The sequence below is a fragment of the Haliotis cracherodii genome, unplaced genomic scaffold (genome assembly GCF_022045235.1).
Source record: "Haliotis cracherodii isolate W230 unplaced genomic scaffold, xgHalCrac1.p SCAF_8, whole genome shotgun sequence".
NCBI classification, from domain to species: domain Eukaryota; kingdom Metazoa; phylum Mollusca; class Gastropoda; order Lepetellida; family Haliotidae; genus Haliotis; species Haliotis cracherodii.
The window spans coordinates 36,170,432-36,187,139 of record NW_027266341.1 but is presented as its reverse complement, the minus strand read 5'-3'; the positions used below and the strand labels follow the sequence as shown (position 1 = coordinate 36,187,139).

The 16,708-nt window shown below is 39.2% G+C and overlaps 1 protein-coding gene across 5 annotated transcripts in view; it reads right to left on the bottom strand.

Moving 5' to 3' along the window:
* Positions 1–16,399, bottom strand: part of LOC139449725 (mitochondria-eating protein-like) — a 32,402-nt gene extending 16,003 nt beyond the window's left edge. For all 5 annotated transcript variants that reach the window (XM_071231243.1, XM_071231239.1, XM_071231241.1 and 2 more), the window contains exon 1: positions 16,294–16,399. In XM_071231243.1, the coding sequence (XP_071087344.1) occupies positions 16,294–16,380 (87 nt within the window). In that variant the 5' untranslated portion in view covers positions 16,381–16,399. The remainder of the gene's footprint in view (positions 1–16,293) is intronic.
* Between the last annotated feature and the right edge of the window lie 309 nt (positions 16,400–16,708).

Here is a 16,708-nt window from a genome sequence, read left to right as displayed (position 1 = left end):
TAACACAGGATGCATAAACCACATGTACCCCTCTTGTTACTGCTACAACTTATACATGTAGTATCCCTCTCAAATGTTGACTGGCATATTTTTGGGGTAAGATTGCCATGTAATTTAATTCTTGACATTTCTGAATAATCAACTTATAGTTTTGGTTTGTCAACCATATTATGTACAGATTATTAAAACATTTTTGTTAAAACAATAAATATTGATACAGACTTATTTATACTTTGTATGGAATACCTCAATCAGTTTAATATTGCTATACTTACAAATCGTGTCACTGCTCGTCAGTTATTACATTGAGTTTCCTTTTTTGTTTTACAAATTTTGTTTTTGAAATTCCTGGTCAATAGCTTGGAAAAAAGATGGAGATATTTTCCTATCAAAATATGCAAAAGTTAATTTGTCATGGAAAATATGCAAATCTTTCTTACAACTTCAACATTCTTTACCAATATCCCACTTAGAGGACATGGAAAAACACAAATTCACAGAAACTAATTGTCAAACAAACCATCCTTCTGAAAACCTTACATATTCTTCAACATGTCTCCAGTTGCCGACTATGAACCAGCTTGTTGATACTGTGTAGATGATCCTCTCAGCGTGAGAAATATGACATTGATATGACATTGATATGAGCGTGACAAGTCCCCTGATGAGGTAAAACAATAACACTCAGCATGGTAGATAATTCAATACTCCCCACTGTGTACGTAGATTTCTTACAATATGCCATGCTAATATCAACCTGTCAATGATTTACGGTATTGACGTTCCACACTAGAGTGTTGCCCTTATCAATCGACCCACATGTTCATGTCATGCTTCAGACCTTGTAGTAAGGACCTTTCATAGATTCTCTTTGTCAAATATGTTCACAAAAAATGTAGTATTAATTAGTTGCATATCTTAAAACTGGTTCATAAACATTACTTTAATTAATTGCTAAAAAATTACTGTAAGTTTATATCTAAGGTTAAAGAAATGCTGAGCATGTTAAATACATAAATCCACAATTAGTTTACTCCAATATTAACAATTGAACATTCTTTTACTAAAGCTGTGCGAGAGGCTGAAACAGGAAGGCAGGATACAGGAGTTTGTTGTTTAACGCCGCACTCAGCAATATTCCAGCTATATGACGGCGGTCTGTAAACAATCGAGTCTGGACCTGACTATCCAGTGATTGACATCATGAGCATCGACCCACGCAACTGAGATACGGTGACACGCATCAACCAAGACAGTGAGCCTGGCCACCTGAACCTGTTAGTTGCCTTTTACGGCAAGCAAGGGTTGCTAGGATACAGAAGAAGCAAGGCCACTTAGGACCAGAGCTCCCAATCTGCTGCAAATCTGCATAAAACAGTCCACAAATTCACCATTACAAAATTAATTTTGAAGTGCTTGCATACAAATATGGATAAAAAAATTCAAAAACCAAATATCATAACACTGCACATTAACCCAATGTCGCTGTTTCCTGTTCTGTACCTGCACCTACAGATTTTTAATTACTGATCAAGTACAGTTATGACGTACATGGAAGATGACATTTTCTGCAGTGCTTTATGCACAAATACCCTGTCTGGCTTATAGCAGTCATAAAGATAGATGTTTGTTCTGAGCAGCACATAACCAGATACAATTAGAAGTCACCTGAAACATTGTAAGCACAATTATTTTAAAAAATGTCTTCTTATTGATTGAAAATACCCATAAGACTGGATCTGAGAGTGTGATAATATACTGAATTCTCCCAAAGCAGACTATAAATACTCGATGAGAATGATTACATGTGAGTGAATAGTCAGCTCCAGAAACTGGAGTACTGAAGAATTACCGGTATCAACCTATAAACACTACAAAGTATAGTCATGTTCAGAATTGGTTCACATTTCATCATCAGTAGTCATAATCACTTTGTTCCAACCGATTATTCATCGATTATATATAATAGGTTGTCTTTTTTATCTATATTTTCCTGCACATGTTCAAGTGAGTCAAAGGAATTTAATTTGTAATTATTAGAAACATATTCCATAATTCATGATAAATGAAAATCCTTGAAGAGTTATATATTGATCATGTTGATAATGAATGCGTTGTGTAATTTATTTTCAGATCAAAAGATGATTGAACATCTGATTAAAGGTCTGAACTAAATTAGAATGTTTCTCAACATAGCAGATAAGTGATTGAGGACACTCACTATCAATCATTGTCTTGGTGGAAACTCACTGGTCAGTCATTTATTATTGTTTGTTTGAACATCACTTCAAAGCAGTCACAAGAATGAGGTAGTGATGTCATTATTTTAATCATTTGATATTAAATGTATTTCATAATAGAACAATCAAATCGTCTACCAAATATTTCGCACAAAGAGATTGCAGATACTCAATATTTTAGTTGCTAACTTTATTTGTACACTTAACTGAAAAGCTGTTCACTTAAACATCTTTAAAAATCTTATCATCCACAAAACCTTGAAACATTCTGACACTAAACTCAGATCCATTCATAACTTGAGTGCCAGTGTAGAACCCCACAGTGTTTGACATACAGTACCAAACCTACCCGACAAGCGATGAAAATGAGAAAAGAGACACCCAAATTACAACTACAAATACAAAAGAATATTTGCACAATCCAAACTGAGTCAATGCAAAACCCTAGTAAGCAATATCCATATCCCATTCATTTCTCATCGATTTCAGTCCAGGCTGATAAATGCAGAGCCTTAAAATTAATCTACTTATTCAGAGAAGCAATATAATCAATTTGAATAGCTTGAGCATGAACCAAACTGAAATGAACGATATCACTTACATTCCTGTGTGACAGCACACTTGAAATATACGTGCAATAGACGACGTGTTGTGACAAGCATGAAATAAGCGTGTGTATGTAGAGTATATATATATATGTACAGGTAAGCATACCACATGAACTGGGAAAGTAATCACTGGCAGTGTGTGGAACATGTTAGAGCGTGTCGGCTTTGGAATGTGTGGCGGGTAAGTTTGGAATCGCTGTGGGGGATTTATCACGGTAGATCCTGGTTGAAATCAACAACCCTTCTAAGCCTCAGTGTCATAATCAGCTGCGGTTCTTTAAAAGCTGGGTGGATAATATTCATGGAAGTCGAACTAGTGAAAGTATTACATGGTATCTTGGTCATCTATCAATAAGCAGTCAAGAGTGTAATAATCTGTTGTTAATTATAAACCCTAGCAACCATGGGTCTGTCATATAACATTATTGATATCGGTGATATATATCCTATTCAGGATAATGATTGACATTTCTGTGTTGTGAGGCATTGAGAGAGACACACTTCATTACATACACTGACTTCATGGTGAACTGGGAACTGCCTGCTTGCAGATCTTCAGATTCACTGCTCGCAGTTCAATAGGTTACTGAATTATTACACTGACTGCACAGAAAACATTCCACAAGATCGAACAACATGACAGCGATAGAAACTAACAGTTTTAGTCCACTAGTAATTATGATGATGACACATACAAAACCCTAAGAAAGGGTAAAGTCTACCAGTCCTAAAGATACCTTAACTATTGGGCAGTTTGGCAAGAATTATAGGACTAGTGCCAATTTCTAATGCTGCATGATATTGCAGGGATGTATCTAGGAATCGAAGCTAAGTGCCCTTGGTAGGCAAACTTGTGAAAAATCATTATTTTGTTCTTACTTTCCAAAATTCGGAGGTATTTTAACATAGCATCCAGTGTAATAATGCAAAACAAACATTAACACCTCTTATTTATTGGTACTGTTATCACTGATAGACACGTTACCTCTACAAGTTACCTCTACAAGTTACCTCTACAAAGCCTATCAGTTATAACTATACTAGGGGCCACAGGTGGCCCAGTCGTCTAAGGTGCTGTGATTCGCTGTGCAGAGTTGCGTCCCTTGGGTGAGCCAGAAACCAATGATTGTGGGTTCGAATCCTGGTTCGCCCCGATTATGTTTCTAGGTTTGTCAGCACCATACACGTGCCTGTCAGTTTCACCAAAGTGGTAAACGTCTGAGAACTGCATCACTTCGGGCTTTTCTCCCACATTAAGCTGACACACCGCGATATAACTGTAATACTGTTAAAAGTGGCATTAAACCCAACTCACTCACTCACTCACTATAACTATACTAACATGAATTAGGAAACTTGTAATTCCAATTTGGAAATCTTTATAGACATTTGCTGCTGCCTTGGGCAGAACAACAGTTTCTGAGCAGATCCCACTTGCACAGAACAATCATAGCACGAAGACTATCGTAAGCCAATGTTAAGGTATGGGAGTTACGATCATCTTAGGGATAAGATCGTTTTGTGCAAGTCGGCCAAGGTGTCGATAAACCCCTGTATTGTACAAGAATAACTGGGTGGGGTGATCTGCTTACAAATCAAGAATTTTATAGATAGCGCTGTAAGTGTATGTTACCACAGTTACATACCTGAGAGATACATATATCATTTATGAAATCACAAATAGTTTATTGCTTATTGGTGAAAATTGCTGATTCCTTGGAGTGTCTCAGCGACATAAAAATTTGAGAGAATTAGTTTGTTTTACAGCAGTCGTCAATATATCTATCTGCAAGTAAAACGTCCAGGCAACCCAGTGATTGACAGCATGAGCACCTGTCCATACTACTTAGTTTTGATGACACATGTTCAATCAGGTCACTCATTGTTACCAACAGGGATTTATCTAGGATTCCATAAAAAGAAAAAAATCGTTAACTTCTTCAAATTTTGAAGAAAAAAAAGGATATTCCTCATTTTCCTAAATTCAAATGTATTTTACATTGAACTTCAATATTGTAATCAATGCAGTATTGTTAACCGAAGCATAAAGCCTCTCCATCTATTTTTATCCTGTTATCAGTAAAATAAAGGTCACCTAGACAAAGCCATGACATTAGTTATAACTAAAACAGCATGAATTGGGAAATGTTTAATTCCAATCTGGGAATTCTGACTGACAATTGCTGCAGGCTTGGAGCCAAATATCGGCCTCTGAGCAGGTGTAAATAAATCCTTGAACCAAACAACGCCCATTTCAGCACTTGCAAGCTCTGTGTTCAGGAACACCAGGTGGTGAGGTGTTAACAGGTTTTACACATACTTAAGCAGGTGCTTTGCATGACAATCAAATTTTCAATCGCATGACCCAAGGGTCTAATTCATGCTTACAAAAATGGGGATGCCAGGATACACAATAAATTGTGAGATTGTCAGATTCTGTATAAAGAAACTCCCCAGAACTGTTATCATAATTCTCTGCTACTCAAATAACATGTCATCAAAATAAAAATGCTATTGACACGTTGACATAAGTTGACATAATGATAAAGTATTAAATGATTGATTTTATTTATTCAACCAATTTCAAAACTATCAGAGCTATTTGCTCAACACCATGTTTGAGAGGAATATTTACATTCTTCACAGTCATAAATAATTCCTTTTGATCATATATTAGTACAAACAATGTATTGAACAAGTCAAATACCAGCACTATGCTAACCTGAAAGATCAATACAAAACGCCACAACAAAAGCAATAAAACTATTTCTTGTCAAAAGACAAGATAAGGAAATCTATTTACTATCACCAAGTAGCCAGTAAATGTCCTTTATCACCACGTGAAGCATCAGTTTGCACTGGCTCCGACTCTGTATGTTGAGGTACTTCTCAATACCAGGGGTCTTCTGTTTACCAGAGGTCAATCATCTAATTCTACAGTACTCAAACTGACATTGAAGTATTGCATAATATGAAGCTCATCACAAGGACAGTTTCTTTGTTTGTGTTCCTCACTGCCTGACACACCATAATATTACTGCTGACCTAGTTGCTTATCGCCTATCAGCGCCAGTTATCAGTTGGCTTTCCTTGTTAAGTTTCCACCTTTTGTTATCTTATTCAAGGCCGTAGATAACTTTTTTTTACAGGGGGGGTGCAAATAAGATTATTCATTTTTTATTCAAGTTAACTTTCACAAGGAAATATGTTTCCGTAAAAAATCCAGGGTGGGCAACTGCCCTCCCTGCCCCCCGGCTGGCTACGGCACTGTTATTACTTTTGTTGGCCTTAAATGTTCATATAATGCTCTCTGCCTCACAGCATTAATTCACCTGATGAAGGAGTAAGTATATACTCTGAACGTTGTGTTCCTCATAATAAAGGGTGGTCGGGTAGCCTAGTGGTTACAGCGTTCGCTCGTCACGCCGAAGACCCGGGTTCGATTCCCGACAAGGGTACAATGTGTGAAGCCCATTTCTGGTGTCCCCCGCCGTGATATTGCTGGAACATTGCTAAAAGCGGCGTAAAACCATCCTCACTCACTCCTCTTAATAAAGAAGTGGACATCCATAAATTTTCTTCCTAATGTGTATCACTTCTAAATGACTTGCAAAGACTTAAAACATTTAAGGTTGGTTGGTTAATCAGAACAATATAGGCATTTATTTACTATTATTGCTAATTAGTGTAAGAAATTAGGGGGTAACTAGGAAATATCGGCAATACTTTTGTCATTTAGGGATAAGTGCAGTCATAAATTTCTATGAAATAACATGAGCCCTTATCTTTCATTTTTGAAGGGGGAGTATGCTGGAGCAGATTGACAGTCCCAGCAGTATTGATTCAAGTCATTCAAAACCTATTGTGATCACTCTCGTACTCAGGTTCAACGATTTATGTCAATCTAGCAGTACACAAACACCTAATTATACAGCGACAATGTCTGACACAGGGCACTAATTATGTTAACCTCTGGACTTAGACTAGACATGGACACCATATGTAGTGTAGGCCCTCTTTAATCTCTGTAACGGATAAGTCTGTACGCATTTGTACAGTGTGTGTTCGCACCAGTGTTTCTAGCCGATTAACTGCAATATATTTTTGTCAAATGATATGTATCGATAAAAAGTTGAAGAACAGATTTTTGTAAAAACTTTTTTTAAAAGGAAGTATCACTGCATGCAGAACACAAACAAAGTAGAAAAACAGAACACTAGCACCCCAAACTAATCTAAATCACCATTCTATATGTATCCATCCTGGTAAAATCTGTAAAAACTTTAACAAATTATCATACTGGTACATATTTTCTGCAAAATAAGAGAAATAGAAGAATAACATTCCTTTCACAAGCCCCTTATATTATTTCCAAAACATATCGGTATACATCACAACAGAGCCACTATGTATTGCAAGATATCACAATACAGTTTCCCCTGGTAATGCTCATCCCACACAGGCCCACCCCATGTTAGTACCTGGTTCATTGTACCACAAGCAAGGTCATTGAAAGCCAGCCGACAACAGACAACAAAGAGATCCTCACATCTATTTCTCTCTATACTATTCCCCTTGAGAAACACACAACACACCACTGTTCTCTACGCTATTCCCCTTCCCGAACACACAACAGCCCACTCTGACCCTCCAATGGCCTCCATGCATATGATCACTCCTAGCTGTATTTATGACCTGTGTAAACATATCAAGAAATAACTTCATACCAACTCACCCTTGCTGAGAAGAATTCTAGAAAATATTTCCTACAAAGCATGGCATTATGCCAAAGGCGATTTTGGTGGAGTTGATCTCACAAATTCCTTTGGTGTCATGTACTCAACAGGATATGACATTGTAAATGGAAGTACTTCTTGACCTCTACATTATGCATATACTGAGTCTCGCCTTGTCACTTGTTTTGATCATGTGCATGTTTGCTTCAAGGATTCATATTGAGTTTTTGAATAACTTCAAATATTTGGATCACTTGGCTTTTTCAGATTAATACTTCTTTATAAAATAATTATTGGAATAAACCATTTGTTTACTGGTGTGAAGTGAAGAACTGGACATGCTTTGGTCACAATGATAAGAAGCCCTCTTGTCTGGATTTCCAATAAGCAACCCTTTGGGTTGTTTTCTAACACCTCACTCAGCAATATTCCAATAAATAAATAATGCCAGTCTGTAAATAATCAAGTCTGAACAGACAAACCAATGATTGATATCATGAGCAGTGATCACATCTTCAGGGTACCATGACAGGGAATCAACCATGTCACCAAGCCTGAGCAGCCGTATGACAGGCATAGGTTTCTGGGTCCATTTCTCCTCAGCCTGGAACCACCATGTGAAGGCGAGGTGAGGTGAAATGGGGTTTAATGTTGCATCCAAGATTATTGCACTTACATAGCGACGTGCATGCACGTGTGTGTGGCTGCTTGTACTAGTCCGGACTGATGCGGATATATAGTGCTAGCACACTGAGATACCATGCCGCAGATTAACATAAATACCCCACTCAGACACAGTATACTGACTCAGAGCTGACCAGTCCTTGTTTTAGCCCCTTAATGCCGAGCGCCTGACAGGGTAACAACAAGTACCATCTTTTAACATCTATCATGTGAAGGCTTCTGATGTCAGTTACTGTCCACAACATCTAAATGTTAAAAAACAAACAGAGGTGGCCTCAAAAGGATCACAAAACCTTTCTTTCTTTCCTTGTAAAACCCTCACAAAGTTATTTTGGTAATCTTAAAAATCAATTTACAACATTCAATCCTTAGAATCGCCTGAAGTAAATGCCATGTGTGGCTTCAAGACCCAAGTCTTTATATTAGTATCCCACCCACAAACAGTCAATATCAGCCTCTCCTTGGAGCGTAATCCATATTACACGATTGTTGGATTGAACCCAGACTAGCAGTAATGGTTATTTTCTCTAGCCATGTATCCACCTGAATGAGTCTATAGTCTGGCATGCCGTCTGCTGTCTGGGAGGTATGTTATAGACATAATCCCTGCCTCCGGCAGACACAGGGGAACCAGCAGAACCATTTCAAGGATCTTCAAAACAGACGTTCACAATTCACACTATTTGATCTTAAACCATCACGCTATTGTTGTTGCAGTTAATTCTGAGCCAGGAATTCCCTAGTCATTCCAAGCATGCATTTTAAACAAGTAAACTGACTATAAGTCATTATGCAAAATAATAGATAACTTATTATTTTTTCAGAGAAATCATGTGAATCTGTCTATTCTACTTCTGGAATAACAGGTTTGAGTGATTTCTCCATTACGAAATGCTAATGGACTAACTTTCAATTTCAGATTGAACAAAGCCTACGGCCAACTTCTAAACATACATGACATTGTTCATGTTCTAGTAACTAGAGTTTAATCCAGGACTAGCAGCTTGATGGCTTTTATATCCCTGTCCTGACCAGTGTCCGAAATAGCTAGCTGCCTGCCATCACATGACTGGTTACATGTCTGTCAAAACAGGTGGAATATATTCCTACCTGCCCGGTTGTCTAGAACATTATATTGCTACACTGACACTGACAGATCAGACATTGATATGTGACTGACTTACTTGAGAGCAAGAAGTACCTTTGTGTTTATATAACTGTAAATTTAAAAAATACGATGATTATCTACTTGAGAATGTAGTTAGAAATACAGGCCTACACTGTTTAACCGACGAGTTACATTTATGAGTCACCAGCCCATCTTGCTTGTTCGGAGTAAAACCTATTACCGACACTGGTCCTAACTATATTTCTTTCTTGAGGTGGATATTGATAGGGTGGGTGAATATGGTTTAACGCCGCTTGTAGAATTATTCCAGCAAAATAAAGGAGGGGGACACCAGAAATGGGCTTCACATATTGTACCCACATGGGGAATCAAACCCAAGTCTTCGGCTGGACGAGCAAACACTTTAACCACTAAGCTACCTCACTGCCCCATATTGATAGGGAAGAATTTGTCAACTGAAGTGATCAGTTCAAACAATCAACAAATTCAATATAGCCATTAAATATAGATACAGAACTTACATGTGACTTGCATAATATAAAATATAGCGTAGGTAGTCGGGATGCCTAACCTAGTTATAACAGTTAGTTTGTTATATGTTTTCATTATGACCATGTTCTACTGTTAACTGCTTTAAACTGAATATATTACGATGTACTACAGAGATCAAATGTCTTTAATGAATTAGAGAATTTTGTTTTACACGACAGACAGCTATATTCCATAGACAAACAAGCAAGGGAAATACATGGCCTGTTCTGCCCTGAAATCCCAAGGGGGGATAACTCTACATGGCACACAATGCTCAAAGTGAAAGAGGACATGATCGGACTGCTGGATTTTCTATAGCTCTAGAGGAACTACTGTGTACATACATCAATGACACACCACTGATATACATCAATATTAAATGTTTTAACTTTTTACATACTGTGACACGCTTACGTCCATCAGCTCATGGCCACAACAAATTGTCAAGTCTCATGATTTTGTCATATTGCTATCATGAAGGCATACATGTAGTTGCATCATGAAGGTCACTTGGAGGCAAAGGATATAATATAGTTAAACTCAGCTATTCCTTCAAAGAACACCAATAGCCCCTAGCCCTAATCTAATTTTAAAGTCCCCTAAGGGGTAGACATGGCCTAGTAGTGGATAGAGTGTCTACCCTGAACTGAATTGATAACTGTGAGCGGAAATGGTTTTTGAGGTTGGTAGTTTGATGCCCGGCCATGTCATAACAAAAAACATCACCCTTGTTGTCACCCTGCCAGGAGTTTGTCATTAAGGTGGTAAAAAAAGAACTAGTCATAATTCTGTATCTGAGTGGGGTATCAATGTTCAACAGTGACGTTCAACCCCATTTCACCTCACCTCACCTGAGCTTTAGTAGAATTTCAGGCTTTTAAGGGGGTATGTTAATTGTCACTATACTGACTAGTACCAGTAAACATTTTATAAAAGTTGCATCCTATTATTTCTAAATTAAGGACTTTAGATCAAATGAAATCTTATGATAATTCTACTGTTAAAATACAATATTTCGAGGGTCAATTAAGATTAAAACACCTCAAGAAAATCAGGGTCCTTTAACTTGTTTAAGTCCTAATGAATCGGTACTCCTGTAAGTCAACAATATTTTCATCCAGAAATATCAATTTGCGGAGAGGAGCATCAAAATAGTCAAAGAAGACATATGGCACCATGACACTCTTAGCAACTGTGAACACCAAGTCATTTGGAACGGTCAGTGTTTACATGATGAAATATAGATGTGCAGTTACATTGTGCCTGTTTGGAGGACTGACTCCCACGCTGAAGCAGTGGCATGTGACGTCTCGGTGATGACTACATGGGAAGCAGCATTGATTTTCCTGGCATGTCAGAGTCTTAGTTCTCCCATATTGATTGATGTAGGTTATTTAGTAAAAATCAAGAACGCAACTGTGAAATTAATTAGGAATGGTACAGTTGTTGCTGTATCATCTGAGTGTGTAATGCTTCCTGTCATGCTCCGTGCAGCTCTCACAGTACCAATCACACAACAAGAGACACCGCTCTCTTCACACCACCCATCACACAGCAAGGGAAACAGCTCTCTACACAGCACCCATCACACAGCAAAATACAGCTCTCGGCACAGCACCCATCACACAGCAAGAGACAGCTCTCGGCACAGCAAGCATCACGCAGAAAGAGACACAGCTCTCAGCAATGTGCCATCACACAGCAAGGGAAACAGCTCTTTACACAGCACCCATCACACAGCAAGAGACAGCTCTCGGCACAGCAAGCATCATGCAGAAAGAGACACAGCTCTCAGCAATGTGCCATCACACAGCAAGAGACACAGCACTCTGCACAGCACCTATCACAGAGCAAGAGACACAGCTCTCTACACAGCACCTATCACAGAGCAAGAGACAGCTCTCGGCACAGCACCTATCACAGAGCAAGAGACACAGCTCTCTACACAGCACCTATCACAGAGCAAGAGGCACAGCTCTCTACACAGCACCTATCACACAGCAAGAGACAGCTCTCGGCACAGCAAGCATCACGCAGAAAGAGACACAGCTCTCAGCAATGTGCCATCACACAGCAAGAGACACAGCACTCTGCACAGCACCTATCACAGAGCAAGAGACACAGCTCTCTACACAGTACCTATCACAGAGCAAGAGAAAGCTCTCAGCACAGCACCTATCACAGAGCAAGAGACAAAGCTCTCTACACAGCACCTATCACAGAGCAAGAGACAGCTCTCTACACAGCACCTATCACAGAGCAAGAGACACAGTTCTCTACACAGCACCTATCACAGAGCAAGAGACAGCTCTCTACAGAGCAAGAGACACAGCTCTCGGCACAGCACCCATGAGACATCAAGAGACACAGTTCTCCGGACAGCATCCAACACACAAAGAAAACAGCTCTCTGCACTTTGACCCATTAACCCTTTTTCCCAACATACTGTGCATCATAACCCCCCAAGATACTTAATGTATTGAGAAACCAATAGTTTTACTGCTGAAAGTGTTTGCTCTGATCTTAAATCCATGTTGTGAAGTAAATGTTTATGTTAGTCCTTAGTGTTTACTTGCTGTTTGTTTATGACAGAATAAACATAAACTACATCTGAGAGACCATCCAATAAATCAATATCACACCTTGTATCCCTGTCACACCATGAGCCTCCCTGTCACTTTATACAAGTACACGCTTCAAATCAATACAGCAATACTATCACACAGCACTCTGCACAGCACCTATCACACACCAAGAGACACAGCACTCTGCACAGCACCTATCACACAGCAAGAGACACAGCTCTTGGCACAGCATCCATCACACAGCAAGAGACACCTCTCTACACAGCACCTATCACACAGCAAGAGACACAGCACTCTGCACAGCACCCATCACACAGCTCTCGGCACAGCACCTATCACACAGCAAGAGACAGCACTCTGCTATCACTTTATACAAGTACACGCTTCAAAACAATATCAATATTTCTCAAATGAAATAAATACTAATATCATCATTCAAAATTTGTACTCTTAAAACACTTATCAAAGAAATGTATAAGTCAACATTATACCTGTGTGAAATTACCTAACCGGTGATTATTGAGAAGGGCAACATATAGAAATAACGAAACAGAATTTAGTTTATTCTACTGCAGTGTTGTGGCTATAGGCCCGATCTGATTCATTTGTCAAACATGGAACAAGTGTCAAACTAGTGACCCAATCTCGAAAACAATACAGATTCCAAGATAAACCCCTGTGTCAATCAAGGAAAAGACAATTCAGCGATAGCAATTCGCAGTAGTCTTGTTGTCCTTGGCAATCTGCCCAATCGTTCAGGTATCATAAAGACAAGAATAAATTTGCTGTTTTATGGTTTTGCTATGTGTTATCATTATAAAGGACTATTGCACTAAACATGTTAGTTTCTGCCACCGATAGTTATTAGCAATTAATCTTAACTTGATTGTTTGTTTTCAGAGACATTTTGTGCAAAATAAAACAAAAAATTAAGAATGAGATGTACGTGTGTTGTATTGTTTCTTTATTGATGAAATAACAACTTACATATGTAAGTAATATTATATATACTACTCAAAAGAAATTAAAGAACACCTGGTTTTTTTCATAATACTCACGACGGTTAATCGGTCATGTAAGGATAGAATCATAATGTAAAAATCTGTGTTTTGAGTGGTATATTTGGACACCAAAAAGTTCACATTGCCTTAAATTTCAAACACAACTGTAAGTGGTCTAGCTCTTCAACTGGCTAAAACCCCTAACTTGAAGTCACATCTTACACACTGTTACCTTTCCACATGACATTGACCATCTCACCCAAATGATGCCATCAACATTGACACAGTGGAGTCTTATGTCCAACTGCCATTAAGTAACCATGGCTACCATTGTTTGTTTGCAGTAACCAAACACACACAGCACTGGCCAAATGACTACCAGCGTCCGGTGCTTGCAGTGTCCAGACACAACACAGTGGTCAGCACTGGCCAAATGACCACCAGTGTCAGGTGCTTGCAGTGTACAGACACAACAGAGTGGTCAGCACTGGCCAAATGACCACCAGTGTCAGGTGCTTGCAGTGTCCAGACACAACACAGTGGTCAGCACTGGCCAAATGACCACCAGTGTCAGGTGCTTGCAGTGTCCAGACACAACACAGTGGTCAGCACTGGCTAAATGACCACCAGCGTCAGGTGCTTGCAGTGTCCAGACACAACACAGTGGTCAGCACTGGCCAAATGACCACCAGTGTCAGGTGCTTGCAGTGTACAGACACAACACAGTGGTCAGCACTGGCCAAATGACCACCAGTGTCAGGTGCTTGCAGTGTCCAGACACAACACAGTGGTCAGCACTGGTCAAATGACCACCAGCGTCAGGTGCTTGTAGTGTCCAGACACAACACAGTGGTCAGCACTGGCCAAATGACCACCAGCGTCAGGTGCTTGCAGTGTCCAGACACAACACAGTGGTCAGCACTGGCCAAATGACCACCAGCGTCAGGTGTTTGCAGTGTCCAGACACAACACAGTGGTCAGCACTGGCCAAATGACCACCAGCGTCAGGTGCTTGCAGTGTCCAGACACAACACAGTGGTCAGCACTGGCCAAATGACCACCAGTGTCAGGTGCTTGCAGTGTCCAGACACAACACAGTGGTCAGCACTGGCCAAATGACCACCAGCGTCCGGTGCTTGCAGTGTCCAGACACAACACAGTGGTCAGCACTGGCCAAATGACCACCAGCGTCCGGTGCTTGCAGTGTCCAGACACAACACAGTGGTCAGCACTGGCCAAATGACCACCAGCGTCCGGTGCTTGCAGTGTCCAGACACAACACAGTGGTCAGCACTGGCCAAATGACCACCAGCGTCAGGTGCTTGAAGTGTCCAGACACAACACAGTCGTCATCCCACAACTATGATCTATGACCTATTCATTGTCGACATATGACGTATATTTATCTGTCAACTACAAGAAATTTATTACTCCAGTCAATTGCTTATCAAAAGCTTTATTGGCACTTGCAAATTAGTATCAAACATCTTGATGTGAAATATTTTATGAGTAAAGCTTATACTTGTCAACTTCTTGTGACATTTTTATGTCACAGATCATACATGCTTCAAACATGAAAAAATGTCTGTAACATTGGAATTATTTCAGTTTGGGCTTATTTGAATCAAATTTACATCTGAATAAATTTGCTCTGTATGCAAACAAGTTAAAATACGCATTTGTCCACAAAACAAATTTGATGTTGGATTAAGAATTCTTTGTAAAAATAAAGTAAATTATATTGGCCTGCCCCTGAAATTGTAGAACTTAGTGCCATTAAAATCAATGAATAGTCCTTAAATGGTTTTAGTGAAGAACGTACAGGAAAGCTTTCCTCATATTTCTACTGTTCCTATGGCAACCATATTGGTGAGTGAATGAGAGAGAAGTGCTCGACAACATTTCCCCAGTAATCTCAAACCATATCACAACTGCAACCATGGGACATGGTGATTTGAAAGTGGGTCTTGAGCATGACAAAGAACCACTTGGCCTGGGGGGCTAATCCCCCTCCAAAAACACTAAAAAATTGTTTCTAATGCTGATACATAAAAATATACATACAGATCTAGTGTTAATTGAAAATATTCAGTTCTTGTTTCTACATTTTGCTAATGAAAAAAGAACAAAATATGACTAACTTCATAAATGAGTAAGTATGGCCAAATAAAAGCTATATAGCTAAAATTTAAAATGGTACCAATTTGATTCTTACATAACAAAGTTCTCGCTTGATTTCTGATACACTTAGCACTTGATCTTGTGAAAGATTTCATAGTCAGTACCCAATGTGAGATGTTGAAACTGGACCCTTTAACTTGAGCCATTACATTGTCAGTTAAATGTGAAAAAAGACAGCACAGACAAAATCAGTGAGACCCACAACTAAGAACCTAATACCGAGTTCTCGCTATCCACCTTTACAGTTATTTGGACGGGTCAGGCAATTGTTAAAAAGTTGGATTCGGTCCAAAACCGGGTCTGGACCGGTTCGGTGAATGGCGGTAATATTGCTGAGTGAGTATATTTCGTGACAAGTTGTAGTAGAAATTTTACAACCTCGCAGAAATATAATCAATCATGTAGCATGTGTACATGTTTTAGCAAATTAAACTGGAATTGGCCACGAACGTTACTTTTTGCGCCTAAACGTTACCCTAGCAACGGAATCCGAACTACACAAACGAAATGTCAAAATGCTTTTTGCCTTTTAAGAATGGAAAATAGCATAGGCAATCAATAATTCTGCCTATAACATAAACCTGGACCATATACTCACATAATAATCACTCAGCCACTTTTCTAGCTTATCCTGTAGAACTGTAAAAGTCCCAATATTCACCAATCGTCTCAACGAGTCCGCCATTTTCCAAGCTTCCCTTACAACCGAATGCTCGTCTGCTGGCGCATGCGTTCAATAACGGGCGCCTGATATCACGTGACATAGCTACCGCAATCACTCGAGCATGTTGAGCGATAAGAACGATCGTTACGGCTATTTTGTTAGAGGTAAAAGAAGAATTGGTTAATTAAGAACAAAATAGAAAGAGGATTATTTACAGACCATTTACCTAATAACAATTGTCTAGAGCTCATGACATTTACAAAGGAAACGCTATTAGTTTGAAATAGTATGCTACCATTGACAAAATGACAAATCTGTTTCTAACGGGCTTTATACTTAATCCCCTGGA